The sequence below is a fragment of the Rhopalosiphum maidis genome, chromosome 1 (genome assembly GCF_003676215.2).
Source record: "Rhopalosiphum maidis isolate BTI-1 chromosome 1, ASM367621v3, whole genome shotgun sequence".
In the NCBI taxonomy this organism is placed as follows: Eukaryota; Metazoa; Arthropoda; class Insecta; order Hemiptera; family Aphididae; genus Rhopalosiphum; species Rhopalosiphum maidis.
The window spans coordinates 81,925,196-81,941,975 of NC_040877.1; the positions used below are offsets into that span (position 1 = coordinate 81,925,196).

Here is a 16,780-nt window from a genome sequence, read left to right on the forward strand (position 1 = left end):
GTGAGGAATGAAGAAAGCCAAAAGATTTATCTTTGTAAAGTAGAATCTAAATTTAATTTGCTAACCGGAAATCACGAGTTGATCTTGTTAACGCTCAGAATCCAAAATTGAAATATTGTTTTTAAGTTAATGGGACATATGGAAATAAATTGTGGTAAAGTACTATTAACACAATATGAAATAGAATAAAAATATGATATAAAGCGAAAACAAAATAATTGATACCTGAAATATATTTTACAATTATTATTTTGATGTGAGTGACAAGGTATTCTGTAGTACTTACAGAAATATCGAACGTCGACAATAAAGTCTGATGATGAGTCCGGTGGTGGTTTTCTACAAAGCGCAATTATATAGTGGAAAATCAGGGTAACATTATTTTATTCTACAATTATTTCTAATTTAATTTAATTGCCTTAGTAAATTATCTGCAAAAATAATATATCGTTTTCACCCACAGTTATTTTTGAAAAAAAAAAAAAAGAAACATACCCAGACCAATTATCCAGAATTATCGAACCAAAAATATTGTTTTATATATACTAACACCTTAATATTATAAAATAAATAATAATTTAAAGCTATGCAACTTCAAATTAATGTAAAAAATACGGATTATTTTTATTTTTTTTTTTAATTCATAGGAGGGTATTAATTTTAATAATATAATATTTTGAATATTATAAATTTATACTTGTATCATATAAGTATAATTGTGTAGTTATATGATAATGAAAATCAAATAATCAATAACATACAATTCATATCTGTCTGATCTTCGTATTACATCATATAATACATAACGCATTTGTGTATAATTTTAACACTATAATAATATTTTTTTTTCTTTAAATGTGTTTTCATTTGTATTATAATAACACAGAAATAGAATATTATTATTGGAATACATTTTTTTAATGAAGTTATTAGTTTAGTTAAGTCAGGTAATATTTTAACATTTCGACATTAATTATTTTTTTAGTATTCAGCTTTTTTTTTTTTTTGAATTATCATTATTTGTTATGTGAAATTATGACACAAATATTATTAATAGTATAAACGTGTGTACATCTCAATTAGGCTTAAATCAAAGTTACGAGATTATTGACTGTTAGTGTCATGCTGAATACAATACACAACAGTAAATAATTTCGGTTCCAGTATAGACTATAATATCATATATTATATTACGTAATAAGCATATAATTAAGTATAATTAAAAATATTAGGTATTTTAATATTTGGAGTAAAATACTCATAATTTTAGTCGAAAAAACGAGTGATGAAAATGAAAAAGTACCATTTTTTTTAGAGGAAAAAGAAAACGAAAAATTAAGGTCTAGACCAATTTATTATTAGATAGCATAGACGAGTGGTATATTTTTGTGAATGTTTATGTATTTATATATTTATCGGTATAAACTATAAAAGTATATGCGTATACTATTTATCGAAGTCTTAATGAATATTTTATTTAAATCCTTACTTTTTTTTTCGTAGTTAATTATTTCAATTATTTCACGTTTTTCAATTGAAGTCACAGTATGTTATAGCTGACCAATGCCATATTTATGTGTTCCTTACAAAAAACCATGAATTTGGCCAAAATTAATATTTCTTCATTTACTGATTTGAAAATCGACTGTAATTTATTGTAAGTATGGTATCTATGTGTATTTTAAATAATTCAAATAACAATATTTAATGAAAACAAATTGAATAGCTTAAGTCACTAATAAGGTTGGTTAAAGAGTATGATTTTTTTTTTTCTTACATTATTTACAATTTCTTACAATTTGATTTCTGAATATTTGTTTCAATTTTTATTTCTAAGATTTAAACTGTCTGAGATGAAAAATAAATAGCATATTATAACACATTAATTATTCCGGAGAGTGTTAAAAGCTAAATAGCATTTTTGGCCTTTCGGTATTATTTAAGCGTTTGGTTAAGATAATAGACCATCCACATTTATTCTTTTATAGTCCATAGAATGCGGGATGAAAATCTCTTTGATGTGATAAAAATGCATACATATATATATATAGCTCACATTAATTATAGCATATACATAATGTATATAGTGAATCATGCATATTGTAGATAGAGATTAGTTGTTTTTAACGTTTATGTAACATTGAGTTCTTATTAGTGACTAAGATAAGTTAATCTGTTTCTTTATATTCATATCGATAATTGTAAAATTAATTATATATTTTATAAATACAAATAAAGTATAATGAAAATCAGAGCTAGCTAAGGTATTTTTTTTTTTTAAATTGTGATAGAAAATGCAGTGTTCAGTTATAACACCAAAATGTATTTATTAATTTTCTTTAATAATAAGCTGGGCTTTATCTCACATTTTAGTATCATATGAAATCTTTAAATATAATAAAAACGTGACAAACGTTAGAGGGATAAGTTTTTAATTAAATGGTTTTGAAAGTACCTAGGTACGTTATTATTTGCTTTTCAAATATATATACTTTTTATTATTATTACATCTTGACAACGTTATCATTGGTGTCCAAAAGATATTCATACATTTTTTTTATAGTATAACGAAAATAAAAATTAACGATTTTACTGTAGGCATTGTAATTATGCTTTCTACAACATAGATATGCAATTAAAAAATTAAAACCTTATAATCTAGAGTATTTGATTGAAAATAAGTAACAAATAAGCACATGAACCTATTACAGTGTTCTTGAACAATCCTGTTTTTTTTATACCGAAATATATTGGTAGGTATCCTTAACTCGAGAACAAATCACTCTAGAATTTCCGCTTCCATAATAGTTTGAATAAACAATTTGTTATTGTCATGATATTATATTATAACAGAGTTAATTAAATAAAAACATGCCCTGTTATTAATAGAATTATATTTAAGAATTGAGTACCTATAAAATACAATGCTTTTAATATATATACAACTATACACATATTTAGTCGTTTTTCACTTGTCTTGATAGTATATTATTGCCTAATGTTCTACAAAAACTACATAAAGTGGTGTTGAACTCTTACCGCGACTAATTCGAGCGCCGATTCATCGGTGACAGATTGAAGTATACGCCTGAATTCATCGACGTATACAAAACATGAAACCCATCACTAAATATTAGCAAAAAATGGATTTACAACCGATATACTGACATCGACAACGATTGAATGCGTGGCGTGCTTTATTCACTGCCGATCGACAAAATGCGTCTCGATTGTAGTGGATCCCGTTAACATTTATATTGAATCTATCTCATTTTACCCGATCAATATGAAGCATACACTTAAGTACTTACAGTTTTGTTTTAAAATCGATCAGAACTCGTCACCACCGATTATTCTGATTTTGGAACTTTTTCTTTTTCTTTTTTTTTTAAGCACAACAAAATATAAATCTGCCGTTCAGGTTTTAGGAACAATACACATGACAATGGATTCCGAGTTGACCGAGTTGCGCGAATATATCAAACAACACGTATACTATCACAGTGATGGTCATTGTTATAAATGTCATGTTTGTATCGTATGGTATTATGGTTGAGATTGTTCATAGAATGATGTAAGCCGTAGAAGGTCCGAAATATTGAAACCTATTCATAAAATTACTTCTTGTCAATATGATTTCTTGCGTTGTGTCAGAGTTTCGGTTACGATAAACGAATCGTATTCATAATAAAAATAGAGCTTAAATTATCGCCCAAATTGCGGTTTGTATTTTTATATTTTTTCTCATCGATTAGCACTTATCCTAGTCGCAGTCAGCATAATATTAATTTATGACAAGACATAGTCGTATTCATGCAATTTTTTAAATTCTGCGTTTAATGTTTGATGAAATAAGAAATTTTACTTTTATTAAATAATCTTAAATTTAGACAGCGCCGTCATCGTGTGAAATTCTTCGAAGTTACACTAAAAAAAAAAAATTACAATATGAAATTGTATATTATTAACGAATATCATGTGTTTTAAAAACAAAAATTAAGGATGATGCAAATTAGGTAGGTATTTAAACAATTAATAGGCAAAAGGTTATTACTCTATAAAAAGGAGAACAGATGAATCAATATTTTTGAAAATTCTAAATTAAATAAATAAACTTTAAGTGGAAAAGAATATTAATAATTTAAATATATTAACAAGGAGATATGATTCACAGAGATAAATCAATAAACATCTTAAAAAAATATTAATCAGTATAATTTATATGTATTTGAATATCATGGCACAAAATTTTTTGTTATGTTGCTATAACATTACACTAAAAACTTCTTTTTAACTCAAATTAAATAAAAAAAAAAACAAAATGTGTGAAATTATTGCTAACTTGTTTATTTGTTTCTCTAATTTTATAAACATTTCCTTGCAATAAAAATTGTTACAGTGTACGAAAAATGACTTTAAAAACAAAATAATAAATTAAAAAATAGCCCAAAATTGACAAAATGTTACATTTTAAAATATATTTAAATAACTTAATATCATAACTATGAAAGCAATTCTATCTGTCTTTTACGTTTTTATGGCTAAGCCGCTGAACCGATTTTGATGAAATTTGGTAAATACCAAATCTCCATAGATTGAGCCCTAAAAAAAAGACATAAGGTACTTAAAAAAAATCAATCCATAAAAGGGTGAAACTAAATAACCACTCTAATGTGATGTGAAGTTAACTTCATGGACATACATTTGAAATATGGAGAGGATATTGGTTTTATATTGTAGGTATCGATTATGAAGGGTTTTTTTAGAATGTCCACCCTTAAGATATTTAAACAAAATTCCTGTTAAATTGAGTAGTTGTTTGGAATAAAGCTGTTTCTTTGTTTCTATAACAACCTTTTCATCTTTTTTTGAAGTTGGGTAGTTGTATTAACCGTTCGAGTATTATTAATAGTACCTATTCATTTTACAATATGCCTCACAAACGTAAGTCTAATTTGGTATGCAGCTCTAAGAGTGCTCAAACTTCAATAGTTACTCTAATCCAAGAAATCCTGAAGAAATCTCAAATCTACCAAATCTTAGATGCAGAACGTCCTCAATAGTTAGAGGTACATTAGAATAACATTGCGTCATTTAAATTCTGGATCACAAACAACAAGACTTCGTGCATTTACGTTAGAACGTAGGAAACTTTTTATGATACTGCATTTAATTATTTTAACTATGACAGATTAATTGACTATTTTAATCATAGATTAATGATCATAATTGTATGATTTTTAATGCGTTCATCAATTTAATATTAGATGAACCAGAGAAACCTCTACAAATACTACTTATGTAGTGTGTGGGTATACTGGATTTAGGTGTATTTTAAATGGCTTAGAAAATATAATTTATACTTCCTGATGACTTTATTTAATGTGATTATAGATACCCTAATGCTAGATTTTTGCCTTCTTTTACAATCTATTATTCAAAAATCCCACTTTAATCGAATGAAAATTTCATCTCATTCAAGCCTGGATTTTCCCCAAAAAACGTAACTAAGTTACTGGTCGAATTTACTTCCTTCAAAATGTACCACTCCTGTGATGCAAGTAAGATTATATAGTAGTATACAACTAATTAAGTAACAAATGAAAAATGTAATATTTAACATTGAAACTTCCTGTTATTTAAAGTATTTAAAGTAACTAGACATTAAATTCAACCTTTATTACTGTCCTAAAATAAAAATGTATTAAAATTAGTATACTTTGCGTCTAATAATGAATATTTATTAAATACATCGACTAATTTTGAAAAATATAAATTATAATATATAATTATTAATTTGTGTTAGGTTAGGTCGATGCCCTTACTTATAAGTTAGTTTAATCAAGTAGCGTATTGAACAAACAACTATACAACAGCTAAAACTGTTACAAGGACTTTACTTATTAAAAACACACAAAAAACTATAAGCGCTGGCAAAGTACTCAAAAAGACAATTTGATTAGTCACCAAATACATTATTTATATAGAAATAAGTTCAATCACTCCAAAATTAAAATTAAGCATATAGCTTTACAACGCTAGTAGTACGTATATATACAAGTCTTAAAAATGTAACATAATCTTTCATCTACACTGCAGTGACGGCCAACTTAAATTTAATACTTTTTATTTGATGAATTCCACTTTCTGCTTTTTTAGTAGATTTGGGTAATTCATTATATCTATAGTTTTTAACTTAGTTTACTAACTCTTCTGTCAATTCAATATTTTTTTCACCATACATTAAAATGTTTATTATATTATATTAATTGTATTCGGGTTTTAACATTAAAATATTTTTTTTACTGAAACTTTAACAAATAAATATTTAATTGGTTATAAGTATTGCATCAGAAGAAGTATTAGCATGGCCCATTTTTGTAATTTAATATTTTCAAATACATCTACAATAATTTATATTTTCGAGAAAAAAAATAGATTTTGCTCAAAGTACTAGAAAACTAAGGATTTACTATCCTAGTTCTGTACCTAATATATGGATAAATGGATAGCTACAATAAGATTATTGTTCTTGTTGTCAAATCAAACGTATTAATTATGACTTCATCGAACGTACCTTATGACTATCATTAATCACCACTTATGTTTGCTTTTATGATCAGCAGTATAGTAATATGTACATCAATCCTTAATTTGAAATTGGTTACTTATTTTTTTTTTTTTTTAGCAGACTAGTGGAAGTTATTTATGAAAATTAATTAAACTTGAGATTACTTAACTTGATAAAATGACCTCGATTGTTTCTCCAGATAATGTAAAGCGTTAGGTTCTATACTTATCTCATTAAATTCACACAGTAATTGTTATTGTATACATATTACCTATAAAAACTGTAATTAATAATTTGTTACTAAAACGTATAATTAAATTGTGTTTTATTTATTATCTTTATCGTGTATATACGAATACACAATATCTGTTTAATAAATAAATCAGCAGTAAAAATACTTCAAATTTAATGAATATTTTATATTTTATAAAAAAAAAAATGAACGTTATTAAAAATATATAATACAGATGTATATTTTGTGAATTTGTGATGTTTGAACATTTATTAAGTACTTCTTCTTAGGGAAATTATATAACTTAGTCCTATAAAAAATATAGAGAACAAAATCAAACGGATACAAAAATACAATGAATAATATTGAGATTTTACTCATTAAAAATGTATAAATATGATAGAGATTATAGAAAAATAATAGACTAACAGAGATTTAATATTGAATATATTGATTCTACTGACTAAGAAACTAATGATTAAAATAAAATTTTGTGTAAATCAATATCAATGAAAAAACATATGAATAACAGTTTATAGTAAAAAAGACCGATTCTCATTGAAAAAAAAAGTTTGAATTGGCATAAGATAATCCACAGATGGCATACAAAAACAAAAATTATCTAGATCTACTTAAATTTTAATTTTAAACATAAGCAAATAAATTTAGTATAAATTACTAATATAATAATAAAATAATGAATTTAAAAATAAGTTATGATCATACGTGGGTGGTGTAAATATATAATTTAGCCACAAAATATATGAAATGATACATTTCATATTTTCATCTATTCTGTTTCTGCAATTTAGCTACATTTCTTCGTGTTTTTTGACGGTGTATGTAAACATCAATATAATATAATACTTTTATTTATTTGTTTAAAAATGATGACGGTTTAAAACATAGAAAATGTAATAAAATACATACCATTTCTTACAATCAATCATACTGACATTGTTAAAAATAAATCACTAGGTATGTTAGAACATATTATATTAGTAACTACAGAAAAAAATCTCAATTTTTCATGAAACTGACAAATTATTTTAAACTCCTTACTGTGAACATAACATAATTAAAAATTTATGAAAAAAGAGAATTCAAGTATCGTTATAAAAATTATATTAGTAATTAGCCAAAAATCCATTTTTTTTGAAAATGATATTTTTTCTAAAAATAAAATAACCAAAATTAATTTGGATGATATCAGTAATTATAATGATTTCACCTATTTTTTCCATATATTAATAGTTTTTTACTAACTTCAAACATCTTTTTTAAAATATTAATAAATTAATGTTTCAGTCAATAAATATAACACATAAATCCTTTAAAATACACGTTGTTCTAATCTATATAAACGTATAATTTATGCCATGCCATTTATTGGTTCTATAACATACAATATGTACAACTCTTAATTAAATTTAAAATATATTATCATTATCATTATCATATTGTTAACACGAGTAAAAATTAAATTGTTTTCATTCTAATGATAATATCTTGTGCACCATCGAACTCAATGAAACCACTTATAGAATATTTAAACCAAACCGACTCTATAATACACATATTATACAACGCTACGTATGTAGTAGCCATACTAAAATTATTCTTCAAAAATATATAAAAAATTCTCCTTTGTTACCAACCATGTAAACGGTTGAATAATAGTTTTAAGCGTTGTGTACACGAACTAAAAAGGGTCTTATGATTTTGGGCGTCTGCTTTATGATTTATGAATCGATGTAGTTTTGTAGCATTAACTTAACTTTCAGTTTCTGTCTGTGAAAATTCAAAACAAACATCCATGTTGACTTTGTAATGCATTCAACTTATCAACGCTGACACTGAAAAACAAGTATTTTAGCCTCTAAAGATTATTATCATCTTTAAACACGCAACTTAACTCAGCTGTTTTTTAATTAAATAAAAACATTTTACTAATTGTTATTAATAACTGATCTTAAAGTTTTCAATAGTATTAATATTTAATTTTTTTTTCAAATTCATTAATTCTCATATTTAAATATCTATTTTCATTTTAAAGTAACACGAATAATTATTAACACGAAGTTATACTGATATTTTTATGTCTGTTTATACCCACAAATTAAAACCATTTAAAGGACACCATTTTTAATATATATATATATAAACGTGTTCTTTAATTTATATATATAATAAAAAGGTTTTATACTAATCATACATACATTTTAAATTTCTTAAAATGTCTTTATAAAAACATACACATATCATAAAAAGTAGTTTTTTCATCAAGCACATAAATTATTATCTTGGCTTTACAGGCATCGATAGTCGAATTATCCAATAACTAACAATAAAATACAAGGATATATAATCATTCAATATATCATTCAAATAATCACCTATACACGATAAGAAAAAAAAAATTTTATCATGTAAAAAATAAAGAATAAAAACTTGTTGAATCAACCTTGTAATATTATAATAGTGTAGGCAAAAGATAAAAATACACATTATGGTAATTTTACGACTTTTGAACGTTTATTGTACGTTCAACAGTTGAATTATAGTCTCATTATGTGGTTCAATGTTATTATAAGGGTATACTATGAATCTACTTTAAGGGTATAGTGGACATTAAAACCATAGATCATATTTATAAAGATCAAGGAGCAAAAAACTAAAATTCGAAAACAATTCTCAAGTAATTATTTATTACCATATTTTCTGTGAACTTTTTTAATCTTACTTAAACCAAACATACCTATTGAAACTAAAAGTAATCTTCAATTATTCGGTTTACATTTGATTAGCTGTTTAAATAATTTATATCTTCACTTTATCTTCTATAACCAGTCAAATGGCTACTTTACGGAAAATTCAAACATTCTAATACGAAATCATGGAAAATACCTATCCTTATTATTATTTAAACATTACGGTTATTTTTCGTTACAATGGAATGCGTTTCATAAGTCCTTTAACTTGTTTAAAAAAATATATTAATATTTATGTATAGTATTGTATTACCATACGCTTTATAACCCTTTTGACATAATTGTTTTTCAGGGGCTATTTTCACTCAAGAAGACAAAGACAGTACTACAGAGGTAGCATTCAAATACGCTGTATACAGGATAAATAAAGATAAAGCAATCTTGCCAAATACAACGCTTGTATACGATATTGAATATGTTTCTCCACACGACAGCTTCAAAGCTTCTAAAAAAGGTACAACTAGATTCATAATGTTTTAATTTTGAATGTAAATGAAAAAATAATATTGTAGTTATCTATGTTTTATAGTTAAGGACGGGGATACTTTTAATATAAACCGTAATTTACTTAAAAACTGAAAAAGAAATATAACAATTTATTATTAATAATAAATTTTAATAAAATAATCAAGGTAGAGATTGTTATACTAATTAAATATTTCAGTCGATTTTGTATGACACACTAATTAAACAGTTTGCACAGTTGCAACATCGTGCAATCCTGCTATGGATACTAGTTTTCAGATAGAATGAACGCAATTATGTCTTCTTGCTAGACCAGTGTTCCTCAACCTTTGTATTATGGCGACACACTATTAAACATTTTCATAGTTTGTGACACATAAATACATAATAAAAAAAAAAATAAGAATAATGCATATGAATTTCTGTAAATATAGTGTCAACGAGGTTCGTACATTTAATATTAGTACTTCCCGCGACACGTTTAGACTTACCCGGCGACACACCAGTGTGTCGCGACTCACCGGTTAAGAAACACTGTGCTAGATTATTGGGTTTCATATAAATTGCGTATTATGTTACGCTAGTAGTAAAGCAAATAAAGTTATTTTTATGCGTTATAACTTATAATATTATAGCTAGTATTAAAGTTTCATACGTCTTCCACTCAATTATACTTATCCTAAAACTATTAAAAAAAAAAGATTAAAATCCATACTAAATATCTTTGAAATTGGAAAGTTCTTATCTTTTGATTTCATCACAATTTATATGATTTATATAATTTGTATCACAATTACTGATATCAATTAAAATAATTAAATATGTATACGTGAAACGTATTGAACAAGTCTGAAACTTTAAATGTGTGAAAAATATTATAAAAAATGCTTCTTTATAGCTCAAATTACAGTTTAGTGTATAAAATAGAAAAAAAATTGAAATATCGTACAATTTAGAGTAAAACTATATCAATGAGCATAATATTATTACTAGTAGTATTTAGTTCTTGCGGATAATTACTTCAATAACTACGTAATACATTAAATTGTATTCGTGACAGCTATAATTCAATAACAATTTTACATTGGTCACTGACATTATGATTGAACGGAATTTAAAAAAAAAAAACAAAACAAAAATCCAACTAAATGAATTCAATGCGGTCACGACCATAGTTGAGACAATTTATTTCTGGAGCGAAAGATCGTGTGTATGTCTTAATATTATTTTTTATCAGTCACTAACACGCAGAGTACACGATATGAATGGTCGCATTGGTCGGAGACGAGTATTCTGGACAGTGAGCTGAGATATGAAAATGTTTATGTGTGTGTAGTAATAGATCACAAATAAAGCCGTATGAATGTGAAACGATAAAGGTAGGAGGTGAGTAGGTGGAACTTCACATAAATCATTCGAATCTCCCGAAATACCCACGTTATTATAGTTAATGTATCTATGGTCTTTTTTATAATAAATAATATATATAAATATATATTATAAACAAGTTTCCATTTATTTATACAAAATGTTGAATGGTTGTGGTCTTATACAAAAGATTTCCTGCGGACGTGGTGTGGCTTCCGGATACGAGATTTACTCCACCGTTCAGCCAGTTGTTTAATGTAAATTTTCCGCTGACAATAAATAGCCTTGGGAATTTAGTGACCATTCGCTTACTTACCTACCTTTACAATCCTAAGGTCTATACTTTTATTTTGATTAACCATAATTTATCATTCTGTCCCGCTAAATTTAATAACCGTGTAACAGATTTAGTAAGATGATTTTGAATAATATCTGTTGCCGTAATGTATTGGTGAAGTTTGAAGTACGAGTCCCTATAAGTGGCGGCACAAATTTCGACTAGAAAATTGTTTTTTTCTCAATTCGTATAAGCACATCCTATGTCTGCGAATCAACCTATATTCTTATATCACTTGTAGGAACCACTTGCTCGTATTATTTGGAATAACACGAAACCCCAATTCTGACAAACAAAAACTAAAAAAAAGTTCTGCGTGTGTAGGTACTGTAAAATTGCCTTCGTAATCACTCGACCGTACTTATCTCGTTTGTAATATATTTGATAAGTTAATAAGCGTAGGTAACTGAAAACAGTATTGTAAGGGGACCACACTTCTCTAAATAAAAGTCTCTGTGTTATGAGAATGAAAAAATGTATACCGAAATTCATCTCGACAAACTGATATTGAAATCGGATAACCAATATTTTACGAATATGTGTTATTAGATATTACAAGTGTTACGTATGAATTGTTGACATTTGTATGCAGCAAGTACCTGTCAGCTTTTGTACAGCCATATAATAAGTTTTATCGTAATAAATCTGGATATATTATGTTACGACTGCTGTAAATATCGTGACGTAGAAGAATTATAGATTTTCATTACCACGTACAATATATTCTAATAATAACAGATGAGCAATAATAACATTCATATTTATAAAATGTACTGTTTACGTATCATAATTACACAAATCATTATTCGTGGAATCCTAACGTCGTCTCATTTGAACGCTGTTTTTCGCTTAGGAAAATTTAATTTCATAAAACTTCTTTGTTTTCGTTCACTGCATAGTTTTTATTTGAAGTGATGTAATTGCATTTCTAAAAAATTTCATTACCGCTCAAATGTTTTCTCCACAAGCCAGTTGTACGACATATATTGAAGAGATATTTAAATTAATTAATTAATAAATTGTACAAAATATTATCCAAAATCAATATTAAATTGGTCTATTTGTATGTAGGAATGAATTCCTTATTGATGTTATTTAATTTATATAGTCATAATTGAATGTATATTATACTTAGATTGAGTATAAAACCAAAATTCTTACAAAAAAAAAAGTCAATGGAATCAATAAGATATTGAAATGACAAACATGAAAAAAATATACTAAAATTAATTAAGTTTTACTGCGATTTTTATATGACATAATACACAAGTTTTAGAATTAAACAAATATAAAATATATATATATATATATGTATATTATAATAAGAAATATTATTCCTTGTGATTACTTTTTATGACCAACTATTGGATTTGTTCATATCATATCGTAAAATATGCATACACAGTATACGCGCACATACACAATTTTATTTATACGATCAAATATTATTCATATACGAATATCAGATATTCTATACACGTTGTATTATTATATGAATCAAAACTCCATATTACTAATAAAAACAATACCATAAAAAACTTTTTCTTTCTTTTTTTTTTATAGCATTTACTGCAAGTTGATATGAGCATTCTTTGTAATCGAATTGGCATGTGATTAATTATTTGAACGCTTATAATTCAATCTTGTATTTTAATTATTTTTTCTTCTTCTTCCACTTTTAATTCTTTAAATTCTTATATACATAATTATCCTAACGGTTATAATATTAGAAATTCTACTTTACATTTCACTGACATGCATAACTTTATATTTATATATATATATTCATACATATTTATTACATTTTTTTTTTATATAAAAAGACGAATATAGTAATATACGAATTACGAGTATAAGTATAAATTTAATTCATGAATTAAAATATAACATATATTTCAACAAGAATATTTACGTACGATTCTGTTAATTCAATTAGTCTCAATATACTCGTACAATAAATACCAATTAAATAAATTTATTGATGATCAATGGTAAGTAACATTTAGTTGGAAATTAAACGACTAAATTCCTTGAAACACAAACTCTCGTCAACTTTGTACCCTATAAACCCTAACATGATACGATAAAAGTCCTATGTATAATATGCGAACCACTTTGCATAATCTTATTTTCATAACGTTGAATATAATCACACCTATTTCTGGATATAACCAAAACAGTAGAATATCTGTTAAAAATATGTAACGAACACTAATAATAGTTATAATCTAAGATATATTTACAAGTAAAAAAGTAAAAATGATTGAGAATCTAATGAATTACTTGCATTGGCGCAGTCCATAGGCAATTTCGCCGTGCAGGTGGTTTTTGGACGTTGCGCTATGCCTCTATGGATAAACAAATATAATATTAATAAAATAAATAGGCACAAACATTATTGTGTAATACGAATAAGTTATATCATTTCTTTTACGAACGAACTACATATTTGATTTTTCAATCAATGTCAAATTGTATTTAGTTTTATATTTTTTAAAACTTTTTTTTTCGTAATAACTTAATGTACCGTTATTAAATATGAACAATGTCCGGTACATAAACTGTTGTCCAAATACATTCTTTCGGTATTTTGAGCTGTACACATTGTGGTAAATTTATTTGGTCACATTTTTGTTATGTAATAATAACTTATACGTTTTAAAAAAAAGTGGGATAGTAAGAACAACACAAGACGCAGAGTTTTTATAAATTAAATTATATAATGTAGATCGACTTGAGTAGTAAGAACTTTGTCTTTCAAGTTTTTTTTTTTATATATATATATATATTTTCTTCTTTAAGTACGTCGACCTTGTGGTCATGCTTAGAAACCCTAGAACACACACACACACAATCTCTGATCGATTAGTCATTATCCATGATCCTACCTTTACAATTTATATTTACATGCGTATCTTAATTATAGGCATTTTCGTTTTTCTACTATTATGTAACATAATATTCATAAGTATAGATTTCATATTATGCTAATAACTATAATTCATCTTAAATTAAAATTAAAATAATAGAGAAAAAATTATTTATTTTAAATTTCATTTTGACATTAGAAACTAAACGCGTTTATAAATATACAATCTCTACTAAATGTTATAAAATCAATATAATGAATTTTAGATGTAAATATTTGCAACAACACATGTTAATTGATGCGCCCAAATATTATATTAATACAAAGTATAAGTATATATGGACCTTTAAAGTACTATTCCACTGACTGAAAAAGTGCTTACTTTTCTGCGTAAGTCATTTTTAGTTGTCACTATTTTTCAAGTCATACTAAAATCTTCAAACATCGATTTCTATCACTCAATTTTAGATACAAAGTGCAAACACTTGAAAAACATTAATATTCCATCCCAAAAATATTTTTTTTCGACATCGTAAATATTATATTTTTGATTTCTTCAAATAAAAATGACTATCAACCCACTTTGACAGGTAACATATAATATGGTGAAACAATCCAAAAACTAACTAAGAAAAAAAATTATTTGTATTTATATTATAACTTTTTAAATTATTGTATGTTTCATAGTGACTAGTGAGTATGCTAACAAAATTCAAAAAAAAGTCCATTAAAGATGGTAAAAAAATGAACAATTTTTCTTATGAATTCATTACAAAAACAAACTACATTATACCCTATTGTTGAAATTAAAAGGGATGTAATTGGTACTTGTCTTATTTGGGCAACGAATAACGATATTTGAAATCTTTATGCAAAATAAAAGTGATAATATTAATGAAATTAATTAATATATTTATTATCACAGTGTAAAATTTATCAAGTTAAAGAAGTTAAAACGAAAATTAATTTTGATTATTAATTAGTGCGATACATTTTACGACATAATGTATCAATGATACCAAATAGGTACCACCGCGTATATCAATCAATTAATCAACATCGCAATAAGGATTGAAATATAATATAGTCTAGTTAAATGTATAAAAATTATGTAATGACAGAATGTGCAATCATATTTTTTCATATTACGAGTTTATAATTATTTTCTTCAATATTAATATTTATATTACATTTAAGTCAACTAAATTATAACAAGTCATTGTAAATACTTACTACTTGTAATGGTATGTAGATTTTATACCATATATGTGTAATAGTAAATGCAGTATGCGTCATCGCTTTATGCATACCTGTTCCAGACTTAAGTGATGCTAAATTTAAATATTAGTCGATTAAATAGTTTCGAAAATCCCAAAATACTTTTAAAACGATAGTCAATTAAATTATTATCAATTGAATTTCATAAAACTGTAATTTACTTCAATTCAATTAACAAGCAACACTGTAGTGTAAAACGTATATAAGTGTATAAAATATATAGCATACTCAATATAATCAACCCTTAAATTTGTGTAAAATATAGACTATAATTATTATAATAATTTATAGTTGAATTCATTAGAGTTGATTATCAAAGTATAAAATTATACCTACATATTATAAACTCGTATTAAATAAAAAATTAAAAAATATAACCTTAATTTACTAATAATTCGGCAATCCTATTAAATTATCAACACATAACTATATTGCACGAAACAATATAGTATTTTTATTTATAAAAATAATTATAGTTAAATAGTATAAAAATTAATAATATTATTTTAAAACTGTCACACATTTTTTTTAGTACCTGTTTTTAAGCGATAAAATTTCATTTTTGAAAAAAACAACACAAAAATAAAATCTTAAAATCTAAATTATCTTTTTGAAAACCATATATTTTAACAACATAATAAGTTTAATCATAAACTACGATGAAGATACTAAATATTTAATATTTTGACACAGAAATTGTGATAAATTATAATTGAAATTGTAAAACGTCTTTAAAAATTTAACACGAGGTTTCGTATTAATATTTATTACTACTATTACTTGAATCAAAATATATATATGTGTACCTAACCATACTGCCGTATACACATGCGCATTATACACAATGTATTTAGTACACACTAAAAGTTAGAAAAATAAATATAAGTAC

The 16,780-nt window shown here is 25.2% G+C and overlaps 1 protein-coding gene across 1 annotated transcript in view; it reads left to right on the forward strand.

The window, feature by feature from the left end:
- The window catches only part of LOC113555691 (glutamate receptor ionotropic, kainate 2-like), a 154,523-nt gene that overhangs the window by 79,709 nt on the left and 58,034 nt on the right, over positions 1–16,780 (forward strand). Inside the window, exon 2 of the mRNA XM_026960202.1 lies at positions 9,867–10,028. Coding sequence (XP_026816003.1) covers positions 9,867–10,028 — 162 coding nt within the window. The remainder of the gene's footprint in view (positions 1–9,866; positions 10,029–16,780) is intronic.